This window comes from Bos mutus, chromosome 3 (genome assembly GCF_027580195.1).
Source record: "Bos mutus isolate GX-2022 chromosome 3, NWIPB_WYAK_1.1, whole genome shotgun sequence".
In the NCBI taxonomy this organism is placed as follows: domain Eukaryota; kingdom Metazoa; phylum Chordata; class Mammalia; order Artiodactyla; family Bovidae; genus Bos; species Bos mutus.
The window spans coordinates 98,807,073-98,823,538 of record NC_091619.1 but is presented as its reverse complement, the minus strand read 5'-3'; the positions used below and the strand labels follow the sequence as shown (position 1 = coordinate 98,823,538).

Sequence of the window (16,466 nt, the reverse complement as noted above, 5' to 3'; positions counted from 1 at the left end):
TGAGGGCAGGGCAGAGGCCAGTGTACCTAGAATGGAATGAGCAAGCCAGAAAGTCACAGGAGATGAGGTCAGAGAGGTACTAGGGAACCAGAACGGGCAGAGCCTTCTAGGCCATGAGGAAAGATGAGAAGCCACTCAAGGGCTTTGAGTTGTTGAAGGTGTATGATCTGATCTGACAACTGGCAGCAGCATAGAAAACAGACTTTAAGGTAGAAGCAGTTAGGAGATCACTGCCATGATTCGTGAAAGATAATGGTAATCTGTTCAGAGTAATATGCAGTAGAGACGATGAGAGTAAATGAACTTTGGCTATGTTCTAAAGGCAAAGGTAACAGGATTTGCCCATGGATTAGATCTGGGGAATCTGGGTGAGAAAGAGAAGAATCAAGAATAACTCCAAGGTTTTTAAGGTAGACTTGCCATATGCAGAGATAGGGAAGTCTACACAAGAGAAGCAGGTTTGGGTGGGGCTTAAGAGGTAAGAAATCCTACTGAGATGTCTATTAATATCTAAGAGGCAATATCGAAAAGGTAGTTAAACATGTAAGTCTGGAGTTGAGAGGAAAAGTTTGGGCAGGAGATATAAATTTGAATGTTGTTAGTATATAGATGATTATTAAAACAATGCAGTTATCAGGGGAGTAAATACAGAAAGAGAAGTGGTTTGATGACTGAGCCCTGGGTACTCTAGAATTTTAGGTTGGGAAGTGGTGGGGAGACAGTAAAGGAGACTGAGAAAGAGGGGCCAAGGAAGAGGAGAACCAAGAGAACAGTGTCGTGGAATAAGATGAAAAAGGTGTTTGAAAAAGAGTGACCAGCAGTAACAAATATTGTTGATAGATCAAGTAAATTCTGACTTGAAAACTAGATTTAGGAATGGTTAGCGTTAGTGACCAGTACAAGAGCTGTTTCAGTACTGGAGGGATGACTGCCTGACTAGAGTGAATTCAAGGGAGAATAAGAGCAGAAGAAGCAGAGAAGATAAATATATAACATTCTTTTGAGCATTTTTCTTAATTCTACCACTTATTTCTACTCTCTCAGAGAAATAGGGTGGTGGACAGGAGAGGCATGTAGGGTCAGAAAGTATGTTTTTTTGTTTTGTTTCAGGTGAACAATAAAACAATGTGCTGGTATACTCCTAGGAATAATCCACAAAAATCTGTGATGCAGGAGAGAGGAGATAATTCCTGGGGTGATTCCAGATAAAAGAGAAGGAATAGGTTCTTAAGAACAAATGGAGGGCTTGGACTTAGACAGAAGCACAAAGAAAAATAGGGGAACAGGCAGAGTAGACGGGCATAGACAGAGGCAGATGTGATGACAGAGTTTTGGAGATTTTCTTCTGATTGCTTCTATATTCTCAGTGAACAGGAAGCAAGGCTCTAGGCTGAAAGTGAGGAAGGGGAGAAAGTATAGAAAGTTTTAAGGAAAAGACAATGTGAAACAGTAATTTAGAAGAGTGAAAGGAAGCATGGACTAGAGAAATGTAGGTGATGTATGGACAGTACAACGGGCCCACTTGAGATTAGTGGTCATGAATTTAAAGAAGACCAGTTATCATGGTCGTGTTTCTTGCCAATATGTTCACTGTGTGAGTGTGAGCACTGAGTAATTAGAAAGTCAGACCGAATTACTGAAGTGAAGGTTTTGCTATGTGAATATAACTAAGGGAAAGAGGGAGTTGAGTATGTTTGCAGGGTAGTGATTATAATGATGTACCAAGGAATCTAATCTGGATAAGGAGGAAAATGAGGCTACCACAAGAATGAAAAAGTGACAGGATCAAAATTCCTAGTGGGTCCAGGAATTACTGGAATATGCATAACAGACAAAATAATCTAGTAAGGCTGCTGGTGGTAATTAGAGCTGCTTGAAATTGTGACTGTAAAGAAGGAGCAGTTATTGGTAATGAAAGGGTTGAGGGTATGACCTTGGGGTTGCATGGCTAAGTTATGTAGAAGATAGACTATTGGTACTTCCCTGGTGGTACAGTGGTTAAGAAACCACATGCCAATGCAGGGGACATGAGTTTGATCCCTGGCTGGGGATGACCCCACATGCCTGAGAGCAGCTAAGTCCATGCACTACAACTACTGAAGCCCAAGAACCCAAGAGTGCATGCTCTACAACAAGAGCAGCCATCACAGCGTGAGGCCTGTGCACTGCAACTAGAGAGCGGCCTCCACTCATCACAACTAGAGAAAGCCCACACACGGCAATGAAGAGAAGGCACAGCCAAAAATTAACACACATACACAAAAGATAGACTATTAAAAGAGAGGAGGTCAAAGAACTCAGAGACTTGAATACTGGAAGTATCATCTATGTGGCTAAGAATTACAATAGAAGTAGGGACTGACAGTAGTGTTAGTGAGCCAACTGCCAAAAATCTTCAAGGAACAAGGGGTATTAACCCAGAGATAAAAACGACCAAAGCCAGGAGGGTAGCAGACAGCATATTTTAACAGCATCAACTTTAAAACTGGGGGGTATTTTAGGAAGGAGGATAGGATAATGATGTAGAAATGGCAATGAAGAGCAAGCAGGATGCCTACTGCTCCATCAGACCCAAAGGTAAACATACATGAGTGATAAATCAGTCACGGCCTGAGAAAACTTCACAGGAAACAATACCCTCAAATAAGAACCAGTAACGAGTGTTTTGGAACAAGAGAAGCCACCACAATGAAAAGCCTGCACAGCATAACTGAAGAGTAGCCTCCGCTCACTGCAACTAGATAATGCCTATGTGCAGCAATGAAGACCCAGCAATGCGGAAAAAAAAAAAAAGAAACAGTAACAACAAATAACCAAAATAATATACAAGAAGGAAACCGCCAAACTGGAGGCATGTATTTATATGCAGCATTTGATTCTCTCTATGCCAATCCAAAGCCAATACTAAAAGCATGAATTCCTATGTTGTGGAGGTTAGATGAGCTACCCAGGAAAGGGGAGCTTCATGTGGCGAAGTTGCAGCCTTTTCATCTCTCATTACCTTGGTTGCCTTAAATACACTGATAATCAATTATGGAACAGTAGATGAAGACCAAGCAAGAACAATAATTTAAATGATTTCCTCCTTGAGGTTAAAAATATCAGTAGATTTATCACTTAAAATAAAAGGGAAGACATGTAAAATCAATGTTTGATAAAATCTACCAGTAAAGGATCCCCATGGGCTAAAGAGCAATCAATTGCTAGCAGCACACAGCCTGAGTTAGATGAACTAAAGCTGATGTGAATGCTGATGCCCAGTAATACCTGGTCAGTGGGCTCAAAAGGCAGAAGGTACAGTATCACTGTACTGGATTTGTCTTAAAATGGGGCAAGAGTAAGCAGTATCTTGGAAGCATGGCCCCTGCCTCCTCCCCCCAGATATCTGCTATATAAAAATTTGAGGAAAACAGAGAAAAGTAAGAAAAGCAGCTGTCAGGACATTTTTAAAAGTTTTTTTTTTTTTTTTTTTCTGCAGGTATTCCATCTTTCCCTTGAGGTAAGTCTTCTGAGATAAAAACCAACTCCAATGGAGGCCAAGATCCATAAGTCATGAAGAACTTGAAGGGTAAAGAGGATTCATGCAGAGGGTTCTAGGAATTTATGCTGGGCACTGTAAGGACACAGCCAGAGCAGAAAAGGACAGCATCCCCAATGTCAAAGATAAAAATCTTGCCCTTATTTAAGGTTTGGCATTTCAAGATAAACAAAGGACAGGCTTTTCTTATTTAGGATGACAATTCTGACAGTACAAAAGTTGTCCAGCCACCTTCATTCTAGGGCTTTAACCTCTGACCTTTTGGAGTTCCGGGCACCAAGACCCTAGAATGACATCTGGCTCACCTGAACTGTGACTGGCATTCTGGGGAAGTGCATTGGTGATGTTGGGTAGTTCATGCCCATAGTTTCCATCCTCCAGGGGACAGACATCCAGGTCATTCCATTTCTGCAGTTGCTGCAGCCAACAGGATTTTTCTTCCAATTTGCAATGTGGATTTAAAATGATGCACACCCATAAGGCCCCTGGAAAAGAAAGCAACCACATCCTTGACATCTCTCCTTTGATGTATGTCTAAGCCTTAATTTTTCAGTTTACTCTTTTCTTCTATTTTCAGTTGGTAGGAAAAGTTTCCAAAACATCAGTTCTCAGTATAAAAAACCAAATCTGCTAAAGTTTTCAGAAATGCTTATTTTTCCTGCCCAAAGGTTTCTTAAAGCAGAGTAGCTATCTTGATATCTGGATATGTGCCTGTGTTTGAGGAACAAGATAGATTTGGACTTGAATTCTGAGCTCAAATCTGCAGTCCAACAATTTATTGAGAGCTTTCTTGTTCAAGAGTTTGTATTGGAGAATAAGACACTGTTCCTACCCTTGAGGAGCTCTGCAGTGGGGGAAGACAGAAAAATAAACACAGTGTCATTTGAATATGAATAAGTGTTAAGATAAAGATATGTTCAGGGTACAATAATAGCCAGAGCAAAGACATTTACTGTAAGAAGGAAGGTGCTCAGAAAAGGATTCAATTTTTGGTTAGTTGATCTTGGGCTTTCTGAGCTTCAAATCCCTCAACTGTAAAACAGATCATAATGTAGAGAGCCTGGCATATTACTTTGCATGTAGTGGAATTATATTTCCTTTTTCCAGGGAAAATAATTTATTTGGACTTGGATTTTGATACTGTTTTTCAGCTATGATGCCTTAAAACTATCACATTCTTGGATCTTCTCTGTCACTATAGCAGAGTATCATATATTCCACATAACCAGTAAGTACAGTTTCTTTGATCACATCACCCTTCTTTTCAAGCAAACCTGCTTCCTCTTTTCAAAGCTGGTTATGTGGCTGAGCCAGAAATATTCTCATTCTCAAGTTAACAATAAAACCCGGCTGCAGAATGTCTTAAGTTAAACATTCTTTGGGATGGAGCTACATCTGTGGATGGAGGTATATTCAGACACTATTTCAAGACCCCTTAAAGTCAAATAAGAATGTTTTAAAAGACCATTTAAGCCTCAATTTCAGGTACTAACTAGAAGATAAAAATTCATTTCTATAGGTTCAAATAAGTTTTTCAAATCCACAATGAAAAAGAAACTATATTATATAATACTGTATATTAAATATTGTATAATGATGGCTCTTAAGAGGATTATAGTTAGGAGTCAAATTGAGTGACTCTTAACTTATAATAATTGTAACCCAGGTGGCTCAGTGGTAAAGAATCCACCTCCCAATGCAGGAGAAAAAGGAGAGGCAGGTTTGATCCCTGAGTTGGGAAGATCCCCTGGAGAAGGAAATGACAACCCACTCCAGTCTTCTCACATGGAAAATCCCATGGACAGAGGAGCCTGTTGGGCTACAATTCATAGGCTCACAAAGAGTTAGACACTACTGAGCAACTGAGCACACACATACACAAATAATAATAATTATAATAAAGCACAGTAAATACCATTATAGCCATATATAAAGTGTTATGAGAATAGGTATGATGGAACAATTAACTCTGTACATGGGGTCAGGAAAAGTTACAACATTTGAGTTTGTCCTTGAAGAATAAACATGAGTTATTTCTAGTTAAAAATGGCTAACTAAACATGTATGTTTATCACCACTCCCTCTTAATACTTTATTAAAACAAAAGTGGAGAGATAAAAACAGGCATAAATATTCAAGGTAGTTCAGTACCTGCTCATTGCCTCTCCTGGAAGAAAACCAGAGCTTTACTCACTGGAAAGACTGATTCACAGAAGTTCTGGATTGGGAATACTACACAAAGCTGAGGGTAGGTTTTCCATACTAAAAACTGAGGGATTAAGAAAAACATACATATGGAACAAATGAACACCCCCACCCCCACCATGCAGTCCTCTTTCCCTGCTTGGTTGTGAGAAGACTGTGGTGGTCTTATAATTAAGACATTGTGTTCATGTCCTAGTGTTTTGTGGAAGGTAGAACTTGTGAGTAATAAGATTAGCTGAGGAAATACCTAAGCAAAGTGCTGAAGGAGCAGCCTGGTTCCTCTGCTTAGAGTAAAATGCAAGAAGAAAGAAATTATTTAAAGACAGAACTGTTCATCAAAAAGGAAGTAAAATGTAAAGATCTGGAACATTCTCAGCCTATGCACATTGAAAAGAATGAGAAAGGCCGTTTGGGAAAGAACCCTAAGGGTGTGACCTTAAAAGAGGTAAATCCTCATCTTTCATTGTAGGAAGAAAAAGAGAACATCTATAATTTTATAATTTTAAAAATTAAGAAAGAACGGTCATTTAGAAATGTGGAGGCATATTAGAAAAAGCAGCTAAAAGAATTAAAAATTGCTCTTTCTAAGAAGTAGGAACTGACAATGTGAAGGAATATGGCAGAGGAATACTGCTTTTTATTTGACATTTTAACCTGTGTACATGTATTACTTCATTTTAAAAGAAGAACAAGAGATAAATAGGAGTTGTTTAAGCGCAGATATGGCAGGAGAGTATGTACCAAAACAGGGGGAAGGACATAAGGGAAAGCAAAAATGCTGAGATGTCATTGTAGTCTCTCTGAATATTTGTAGTCTATTGGATGTTTTTTCCTTTTGGTAGAAAATTTTTGTAATCTAGGATATCAGCTTTTAATACTATTGGGACTGTGAGTTCCTATCAATAAAAGTGTCCTTTCTGAACACCAGGTGGCAAGAAATCTTTAATATACAGGAGGTAAAAAATTCTGAACAGTGTGGCAGTAAGAAAGATGCACAAATATTCAGATCATAAAAGTTACTTTCTCAGCTTTTAGAATTTAAGAATCCTAAAGGTCTGTATAAACCTCATGAAAAAAATTGTTTCCTTCACATAGTAGGTCTTCTCCTATGGTGTCTGTGTTACACTGTTTGCTGATTCTTGTAAAATTAATGTAGGAATAGGGTATGGTCAATTTTATTGGAAACTGCTGAGAGGTCAAGTAACAACAGAGAAGAGCAATATGGCAGACACTGGTGGTTTTAACCAAAGCTACTTAACAGTAGAGTGACAGCAATGAGCAATGGAAGACTGCAGTGGGCTCAAGAGAGCATATGGAGGTAAGCAAATGGAAAGAGGGACGAGGTTTTCAAGAAGTGTTGTTCTGAAGGTAAAAAGAGAAATAGGGTAATGATTAGAGGAGGAGGGGAAAATCAAAGGCACTTTATGAGACTGAAAATATTAGACCATATTTGTATTCTGATGGAATTGATCCAGTATTGAGGGAGAAATTAATGATACCAGAGAAAAGAGAAATTGCAGGAGCAAAATTCTTGAGAAAAGGAAATGGCATAGGAACAGGAGCAAATATGTAAAGACTGGTCTTTTATGGGAGCAGAGATACTTTATAGGTTTTAAAAGAAAATTTTTAAAAATGTGCACCCGTGGCTGATTCATGTCGATGTATGGCAAAACCCACCACAGTATTATAAAGTAATTATCCTCCAATTAAAATAAATAAATTTTTTTTTAAAAAGCATATGTGTACAGACGTGGGGAGATGAGAAAACCATGCCTGACTGCTTCTATTATCTCCCGTTCAGAAACTGAAGGTACTGAGGCCACTCCTCCCGTTCCTACTATCCCTGCTGAGACCATCCCCAGAGGAGTAGGCCTTTTGACCAGTGAGGAACCCTCAGAGTAGTCGGGGTGGGGGGCATGAATGCACATGCTCTAGTGTCTAATCCAATAACGCAGTGTTTTACAAAATGTGGTCTCTGGAAGAATGTCATCAGCATCCTCTGGGAATTTGTTGGAAATGCAAAGTATCAGGTCCTACTCCAACTGACAAGATCAGAAACTCGGGGACAGGGCCCAGCAATCTATTTTAACAAGTATTCCAGGTGATTCTGGGAAGATATAGATAGCGGTCTGTGTGGAATGCTGAGAGTTTCTTGGAAGGTTGATACAGCAATTTCTTAGATATGAAAATGTCACAACCAAGAGCTTTTCATAATGAATCTAAGTAACTAACAAAAGCTTTAGAAGCACTGGGGTCATGCTCCGCTTACTTCCTGTCACCTACCAAAGGCCAAGTCCAAATCCACAACACAATCCTTCGATTGTCACAGAAATTATTCCCAAGAGATTCAGGACTCAGATAAACCTGACGCTCTGAAGGTTAATTTCAAATTCTTAAAAAAAACATGCACTTTTGGGGAAAACAGTACATACGAGATGAAATTGAGGGAGATGTTGCACAAGGATGCTTGATTTGGAGCTGGACAGGCTGGGGCTCCAGTGTTAGAGCCACCACCTGCTAGTGTGTAACTTTGAACAAAAAACTTTCTGAGCTCCATTTTTCTCACCTGAACATATGGAGATGCTGATGTCTTATCCTTGAAGGGTCCATGCCTACAATCCCTTCTGAGGGAAGCTGTTTCCAAGTTGCCATGCACTGTGTTACATGACCCTGGTCACAAGTGGTTAGACCAGTAACTTAAATTAATAGTTCAACATTCCTGTACTTTGGAAAATGTGATTGTGTCAGAGAGACAGTTTTCTATACTTCTTTATTTCATTCTGTATCCAGAAGTAACCAGAGGTGTCTCTGTTTCTTTGCAATAAACACACAATTACTTCATAGGTTTGTTATGAGAATTAAACATGCATACAATCTTTAACACAGAGACTGGCACATAATGTTCAATAATGTAGCTGTTCATTATTAATGAAAACTGCAAAGCTATAGTGCCTCAGGTGATATGAAGCCCCAGCACTCAAACCAAAACCCCACATTTACCAGCCCCAAAGTAACCACATAAAGTCTGAATCATTAAGCCTTATTCCCCAAAGCTTTTAGCTCTAAGACTATAATGTATTAATATATGCTTTGGGGAATTCACTAAAATCCTAAGCTGTAGTGGTTTTTTGGTGCTATTTTGTATGAGAGGAAAGTTTGTCATTGCTTTCTGGGGTGGACAAAGTACAGAGAAGCTATATTAGAAATTTCAGAATATGCCATAGACAACTTTTCTAGTATAACCCCAAAGTGGGGCCGTGACTGGATTGTACGTTCAGAGTATGAAGGATTCTGCAAACAGGGAGGGGAGTTGAGTATCACCACTGCAAAACTGTCATTGAAATGGGAATGATGAAGATAAATAATGACTAAAGAAGATGGTCTTAATGACAAGAATCTTGAACAAAGAGACCATTCAGGAGGCCACAGGTCTAATTTAATCTAAAAGTCCCATGGTCCTCAACCAGACCAGTTATGACAAGAAATAAAAAGTGTAAATGAACACTAAATTACATTTTAAAGGTCAAGGAATCAAATTATATTGGTGACTGGATGTAGGGAATAAAACAAAAATGAGTGCTTGACAGTAAGTTTTGTCGAATAAGAAATGGTGGTGCCCGGGGCTGGTCGCGCGGAGGGGCGGTGCCACCTCGCTGAGTGGTCCCAGGCGGCCTCGCGCTCCGCCGGGTGCTGAGATCCGCCCCCCAAAAAAAAAAAAAAGAAATGGTGGTGCCAATGCCAGGTTCAGGGGAATCTTTCTTCATAGAAGGCCTGATTTCATTTTTGGATTTCTCAAGTTTGAGGTGATTAGGAGATTTTTTCAGTAGAAATGGTCATAGGGCAGCAGCTAATACAAGACTGGAAATGAGATAATCGAAAGAGGATGAGGAAGAGATCACCACAGAGGTTACTCTGAGGTCATGATACTAAAAAAAAAAAAGTTCTCAAAGGACTGGAAAAGGTCAGTTTTCATTCCAATCCCAAAGGAAGGCAATGCCAAAGAATGTTCAAACTACCACACATTTGCACTCATCTCACATGCTAGCAAAGTAATGCTCAAAATCCAAGCCAGGCTTCAACAGTACGTGAATCGTGAACTTCCAGATGTTCAAGCTGGATTTAGAAAAGGCAGAGGAACCAGAGATCAAATTGCCAACATCCACTGGATCATAGAAAAAGCAAGAGAGTTTCAGAAAAAAATCTACTTCTGCTTTATTGATTACACCAAAGCCTTTGACTGTGTGGATCACAATAAAGTGTGGAAAATTCTAAAAGAGATGGGAATACCAGACCACCTGACCTGCTTCTTGAAAAATCTATATGCAGGTCAAGAAGCAGCAGTTAGACATGGAACAACAGACCGGTTCCAAATTGGGAAAGGAGTATGTCAAGGCTGTATATTGTCACCCTGCTTATTTAACTTATATGCAGAGTACATCATGAGAAATGCTGGGCTGGATGAAGCATAAGCTGGAATCAAGACTGCCAGGAGAAATATCAATAACCTCAGATATGCAGATGACACCACCCTTATGGCAGAAAGTGAAGAGGAAGCCTCTTGATGAAAGTGCAAAAGGAGAGTGAAAAAGTTGGCCTAAAGCTCAACATTCAGAAAACTAAGATCATGGCATCCGGTCCCATCACTTCATGGCAAATAGATGGGGAAACAATGGAAACAGTGGCTGACTTTATTTTTTTGGCTCCAAAATCACTGCAGATGGTGACTGCAGCCATGAAATTAAAAGACACTTGCTCCTTGGAAGAAAGGCTATGATCAACCTAGACAACATATTAAAAAGCAGAGACATTACTTTGCTAACAGAGGTCCATCTAGTCTAGTCAAAACTATGGCTTTTCCAGTAGTCATATATGGATGTGAGAGTTGGACTATAAAGAAAGCTGAGTGCTGAAGAATTGATGCTTCTGAAGTGTGGTGTTGGAAAAGACTCTTGAGAGTTCCTTGGATGGCAAGGAGATCCAACCAGTCTATCCTAAAGGAAATCAGTCCCGAATATTCATTGGAAGGACTGAAACTGAAACTGCAGCTGAAACTCCAATACTTTGGCCACCTGATGTGAAGAACTGACTCACTAGAAAAGACCCAGATGCTGGGAAAGATTGAAGGAGGGAGGAGAAGGGGCCAACAGAGGATGAGATGGTTGGATGGCATCACTGACTCAATGGACATGAGTTTGAGCAAGCTCTGGGAGTTGGTGATGGACAGGGAGGACTGGTGTATTGCAGTCCATGGGGTTGCAGAGAGTCGGACATGACTAAGCAACTGACCTGAACTGAACAAAGGAGAATAGAGAAAGAAAAATAGAAGTCCAGGGCTCAAGGCTTAGAAATGGCCTTATGGCTAAGAGGTTTGCTGGAAATGATAAAGAAAAGCAGGCCCAGGGAATGCAAGAAAAGTGAGAATAGCAAGTATTTGGAAAGCCAAGCTAATGCCATGAGACAGAAGCCAAGGCAAAAGGTTTTCTCTCACTAAAAGCTTCTGTATGGTAATATCTGGAATAGAACGCTGGTGTCAGTAGCAAAATATAAGGCTGTGGAAGAAACACAAGTGAATTCAAAATGACTCTGGGTGGCCTCTGTAGAACCTAAATCTTCCACCATTTGGGCTAAAGTTCACTTAGCAAGATCTATGTAATGACTAATGACAAGTATTCACTAACACTATTGCTGGGGGCAAGCTCACAGGATAGACATAGCGCTTCTCTGAGATATGGGGACTTACCTAGCTCATCCCAGAGCTGCCTGCACTTATCTGTCATGCTTGTTCCTTGTTGCCTCCACAGTGTGAGTCGTGGGTCGGCCATAAACTGTTCAGTTATTAGTGTCAGCATCCTGGCTCCATTGGAATCTCTCATCCGCAGCATCTCTCGAACCTGACACATAAGGAGGGGCAGGTGGTTGGTGACTGTACATCATAACAAAGTAGGAGGAGAAGAAGGGGAGGAGGGGGAGGAGAAGATGAAGTATCTAAGCACAGCATATCCAAGGAGCCAAAAAGAAGGCCTCTTCTTCTGTAAGCAAGTTCTCTGCATGTATCAAGAGATCCTGCTGTGTGCAATGAGATACCACTTCATACTCACAAGGATGGCTAGAATAAAAAAGCTAGATAATAAGTGTTGGCAAGGATATAGAGAAATCAGAACTCTCATACACTGTTTAGTGGGATTGTAGAATGATGCAGCCACTTTGGAAATCAGTCTAGAAATTCCTCAAATGATTAAACATAGAGCTACCATATGGCCTACTAATTCCATTCCTAGAGAGAAATGAAAATATATATGTCCACACAGAAACACTGTACAAGAATGTTTATAGGAGCATTATTTATAACAGCTTAGAGGTGGAAACAATCCAAATGCCCATCAACAGACAAACAGATAAAAGAAATGTGTGGTATCCATACAATGGAATATTATTTGGCCATAAAAAGGAATGAAGTACTGACACATGCTACAACATGGATATATGTTTTTAAGTATTTTGAAATACTATGCCAGGAGAAAAAAGCCAGTCACAAAAGACTACATACTATAGGATTCCATTCCTAGGAAAGTCCAGAATAGGGAAATCTATAAAGACAGAAAGTACCTTAGTGGTTGCTTAGAGCTCGGGAAGAGGGGCATGGGGAACAGGGGAGTGATAGGTAAAGGGAATGGGGTTTATTTTTAAGATAATGAAAATGTTCTAAAGTTGACTGCAGTGATAGCTGTACATATCTGTCAATATACTAAAAACCACTGAATTGTACAATTTTTTAAATGGGTGAATTTTATGATATGTGAATTATATTTCATCAAAGGTGTTAAGAAAGAAAAGAAAGAAAGCCTGCTGTGAGAGCCCCCAGTTCCAAAATACTAAGTTTCTGGAACTTCTCAGTGGCTAATACTCTGCACTCCCAATGCAAGGGGCCAGGGTTCAATCCTTGGTCAGAAAACTAGATCCCACATGCCACAACTAAGACCTGGCACAGCCAAATAAATCAGTTAATATTTTAAAAACAACAAAATATTGTCTCTTTAAGGCCTCATTGGGCAGCCTTGGGTTCAAGGCAGGGGGAGGTAGCTTCATTACTAATCCCCCCAGGAATGCAAACTCATTTAGAGACTGTGGAGCAAGAGGAAGAGGATGACCAGGGTGAGCAGTAGGGCTCCCTGGACGCAACCTGCTCTGGTCTGCTCTGCTCAGCTTCCCTCCACCCAAGTAGTTTTCAAGCATTCAGTACAGGTAGGTCAAGTGAGCTAGCTACAATGCATGAAGCCAGAAGTGTGGTGAGCCCAGTTTACTTAAGGGAAAAAAAAATCTTTTCATATCTTACCTTGGCAAACATTGAATTGAGTTGCTTTCCAGAGCCATAGTAACCACCCTGGGAGAGAAAGAGCTTCACTTGTTCTTTCACCTGTTCTTCATCCAAATGCCAACAGTTCTCATCATCAATGCTGGCCCCAGCTGTTGGGTCAGGAGCACCTGCGAGGAATAGGGTGGTGAAATGAATCTCCTGAGTTCCTACACTCCACACTCAGCAGGAGCAGCCCTCTGTGAGTATATTCAGAAACTCACAGGCATTCTGCCTTAATCTGGGCTTTGTCAATTGTGTGGCTCTCAATAAACATAAGAGAGTAGAGCTAGTTTCATGTTCACTGAAGTCTCAGTTGTATCCTCTCCCAAGGTCTACAAATATCATCCTGGGGTAAAAATGCACAAACACAAAAATAGTGATGTATTTTTTTCCCCCTAGGAGAATGTAATTTTTCTTCTATTTTGTTTTTCTTTGAAGTTTAAAATAAGCCTAAAGCACACATATTATTTTAAAATTAAAAAAATACTTTCTTAGAAAATAAAAATTTCTCTTTTTAAAATTCACTATAAAATTGTAGCTTCTCAAGTGGAGTCAACAATTCTAAATTTCTGGAAACTTGCAACCCAGAGCACAGGCAGGGTTGTATACAGGGTGATGTTTTATAAATTTATACTCAGAATATCTTTCCTTCCTGGGCTCACCTCAATGACATCACTTAAAACACAGTGTTAGTTATTTACACATCCCTCTCCCCTAGTAGCCTGTTAGCTCCTTGCTCACAGTTGAATCATTTATAACACAGTTCTGGTAATGTGACAGGCACCTAAGAAATATCTGTGGAATGAAAACTGAATCTTCTTCTCTCACTTTCTCAAAGACTGAGTCCTGTGATAAGTTTTTAGAACCCTGTCTCCAAGTGACAAAAGACTATAAGTCAGTATGGTCTTATAGTATAAGTCAATACTCTATATGTGTGGTCGTGCAATTGGTTACAAATTCATGTCATGTTTCATCAGTCAATCTACCTTTCTTCTTGTCCTCTTATATGAAAGCCTTATTTAAATGAAATCCAGGTCTGCAGAGAATAGTGCTCTTCTGCCATGCTTTTTCAGTGCATCTTACCATCCAGGAAATCAGGAGGACTCATATTTATTCTACAAATACTAATTAACATTAGGAGCAACCAGTTCATGGAATCTGCTATATGCTACTTTTCTTCAAATGTGTTATTCTCAACACAGTTCTGATCATATCCCTTCCCTGCTCAGAAGTCTTCAGTGATAAACTATTCTTTATAAATGAAGTCTAAACTTAGCTTAGCATTTAGGGCCCTTCCTCTTCAGGCCCTTTCACTTCTAGTCTTGTCTTTCCTATACTTATGCTATGTTTCAACTAGAAACTTAGTGTACCCAGAAGTCAATGACATTTCCTGACGACTTTATTTATGCTTTTCCCTTTACTTCCCTTCCTTTCCCCACAACCTGTTCTTTGGCCAAAAAGCATTACTTCTCATTGTCAGTGTTGCCTCAGCTCTATAGTCAGGGCTGCACTGAGAAAGGAAAACCATAAAATACGTATACAGAGAGGCTAACACTGCTGAAATTTACTTGGCAGGAAAGTCTCTCACTGAATTCACCATATAACCCATACACCTCACCTGTCAAAAGTATGCCCTTCATACTCATATGCATGAGAGTAATGTAGTAACTCTCTTCTTCAGTTCAGTTCAGTTCAGTCACTCCGTCGTGTCCAACTCTTTGGGACCCCGTGAATTGCAGCACACCAGGCCTCCCTGTCCATCACCAACTCCTGGAGTTCACTCAAACTCACGTCCATCAAGTCGGTGATGCCATCCAGCCATCTCATCCTCTGTCGTCCCCTTCTCCTTCTGCCCCCAATCCATCCCAGCATCAGAGTTTTTTCCAATGAGTCAACTCTTCGCATGAGGTGGCCAAAGTACTGGAGTTTCAGCTTTAGCATCATTCCTTCCAAAGAACACCCAGGACTGATCTCCTTTAGAATGGACTGGTTGGATCTCCTTGCAGTCCAAGGGACTCTCAAGAGTCTTCTCCAACACCACAGTTCAAAAGCATCTATTCTTTGGCACTCAGCCTTCTTCACAGTTCAACTCTCACATCCATACATGACTACTGGAAAAACTCTCTTCTTAGCACTTTATTATTACTTCTCTTAAAGACCTGTTGCATTTTGTTTTACAATAGAATTGAGCTTGTCTCATATACTCCCAACTACATTGAAGCTTTTAAAGAGTAGAGTAGGGATTCATTTTTGTACCTCACAGTGCCTGGATCATTACAGCATTGAATTAATATTTATAGAATGAACAAATGCATGTCCTATTGACCATCTAGATTTAAAACCCAGGTGGGCAAATAATATATCCTATACTACTTCTGTAAACTGAAAGTGGAAAAGAAAAACAAATATACTCCTTTCATCCTTCAATATTTGTTAAAAACAGCCATTTATTGAGTGCTTCCTACATGACAGTGTCTAAGTACTTTTTATACATATCCCTGCAGTGGCTATAAGACAGGACTGGAAAAGGTCAGTTTTCATTCCAATTCCAAAGAAGGGCAATGCCAAAGAATGTTCAAACTACACTGCACTCATTTCACTTGCATTCATTTCACATGCTAACAAGGTAATGCTCAAAATCCTTCAAGCTAGGCTTCAACAGTACGTGAACTAAGAACTTTCAGATGTACAAGCTGGATTTAGAAAAGGTAGAGGAAGCAGAGATCAAATTGCTAACATCCTTCTGATCATAGAAGGGCTTCCCAGGTGGCGCTAGTGGTAAAGAACCCGCCTCCTAATGCAGGAGATGTAAGAGATACTGGTTCGATCCCTAGGTTGGGAAGATCCCCTGGAGAAGGAAATGGCAACCCACTCCAGTATTCATGCCGGGAGAATGCCATGGACAGAGGAAGCTGGAAGGTTACAGTCCATGGGGTCGCAAAAAGTTGGACATGACTGAAGAGACTTAGCATAGTATACTGGATCATAGAAAAAGCAAGGGAATTCCAGAAAAACATCTACTTCTGCTTCACTGATTATGCAAAAGTCTTTGACTGTGGGGATCACAATAAACTGTGGAAAATTCTTTAAAAGATGGTTATATCAGACCACCTTATGTGTCTCCTGAGAAACCTGTAGCAACAGGTCAAGAAGCAACAGTTAGAACTGGACATGGAACAATGGACTGGTTCAAAAGTGGGAAAGGAGTATATCAAGGCTGTACATTGTCACTCTGCTAATTTAACTTATATACAGAGTACCTCATGTGAAATGCTGGGCTGGATGAAGCACAAGCCGGAATCAAAATTGCTGGAAGAAATATCAATAACCTCAGATATGCAGATGACACCACCCGTATGGCAGAAAGTG

The 16,466-nt window shown here is 40.1% G+C and overlaps 1 protein-coding gene across 1 annotated transcript in view; it reads right to left on the bottom strand.

Moving 5' to 3' along the window:
• The window catches only part of ZSWIM5 (zinc finger SWIM-type containing 5), a 147,364-nt gene that overhangs the window by 31,199 nt on the left and 99,699 nt on the right, over window positions 1-16,466 (bottom strand). The window contains exons 3-5 of the mRNA XM_070368166.1: window positions 13,077-13,225; window positions 11,484-11,634; window positions 3,844-4,023 (exon numbers count right to left, since the gene is read on the bottom strand). Of these exons, the coding sequence (XP_070224267.1) occupies window positions 3,844-4,023; window positions 11,484-11,634; window positions 13,077-13,225 (480 nt within the window). The remainder of the gene's footprint in view (window positions 1-3,843; window positions 4,024-11,483; window positions 11,635-13,076; window positions 13,226-16,466) is intronic.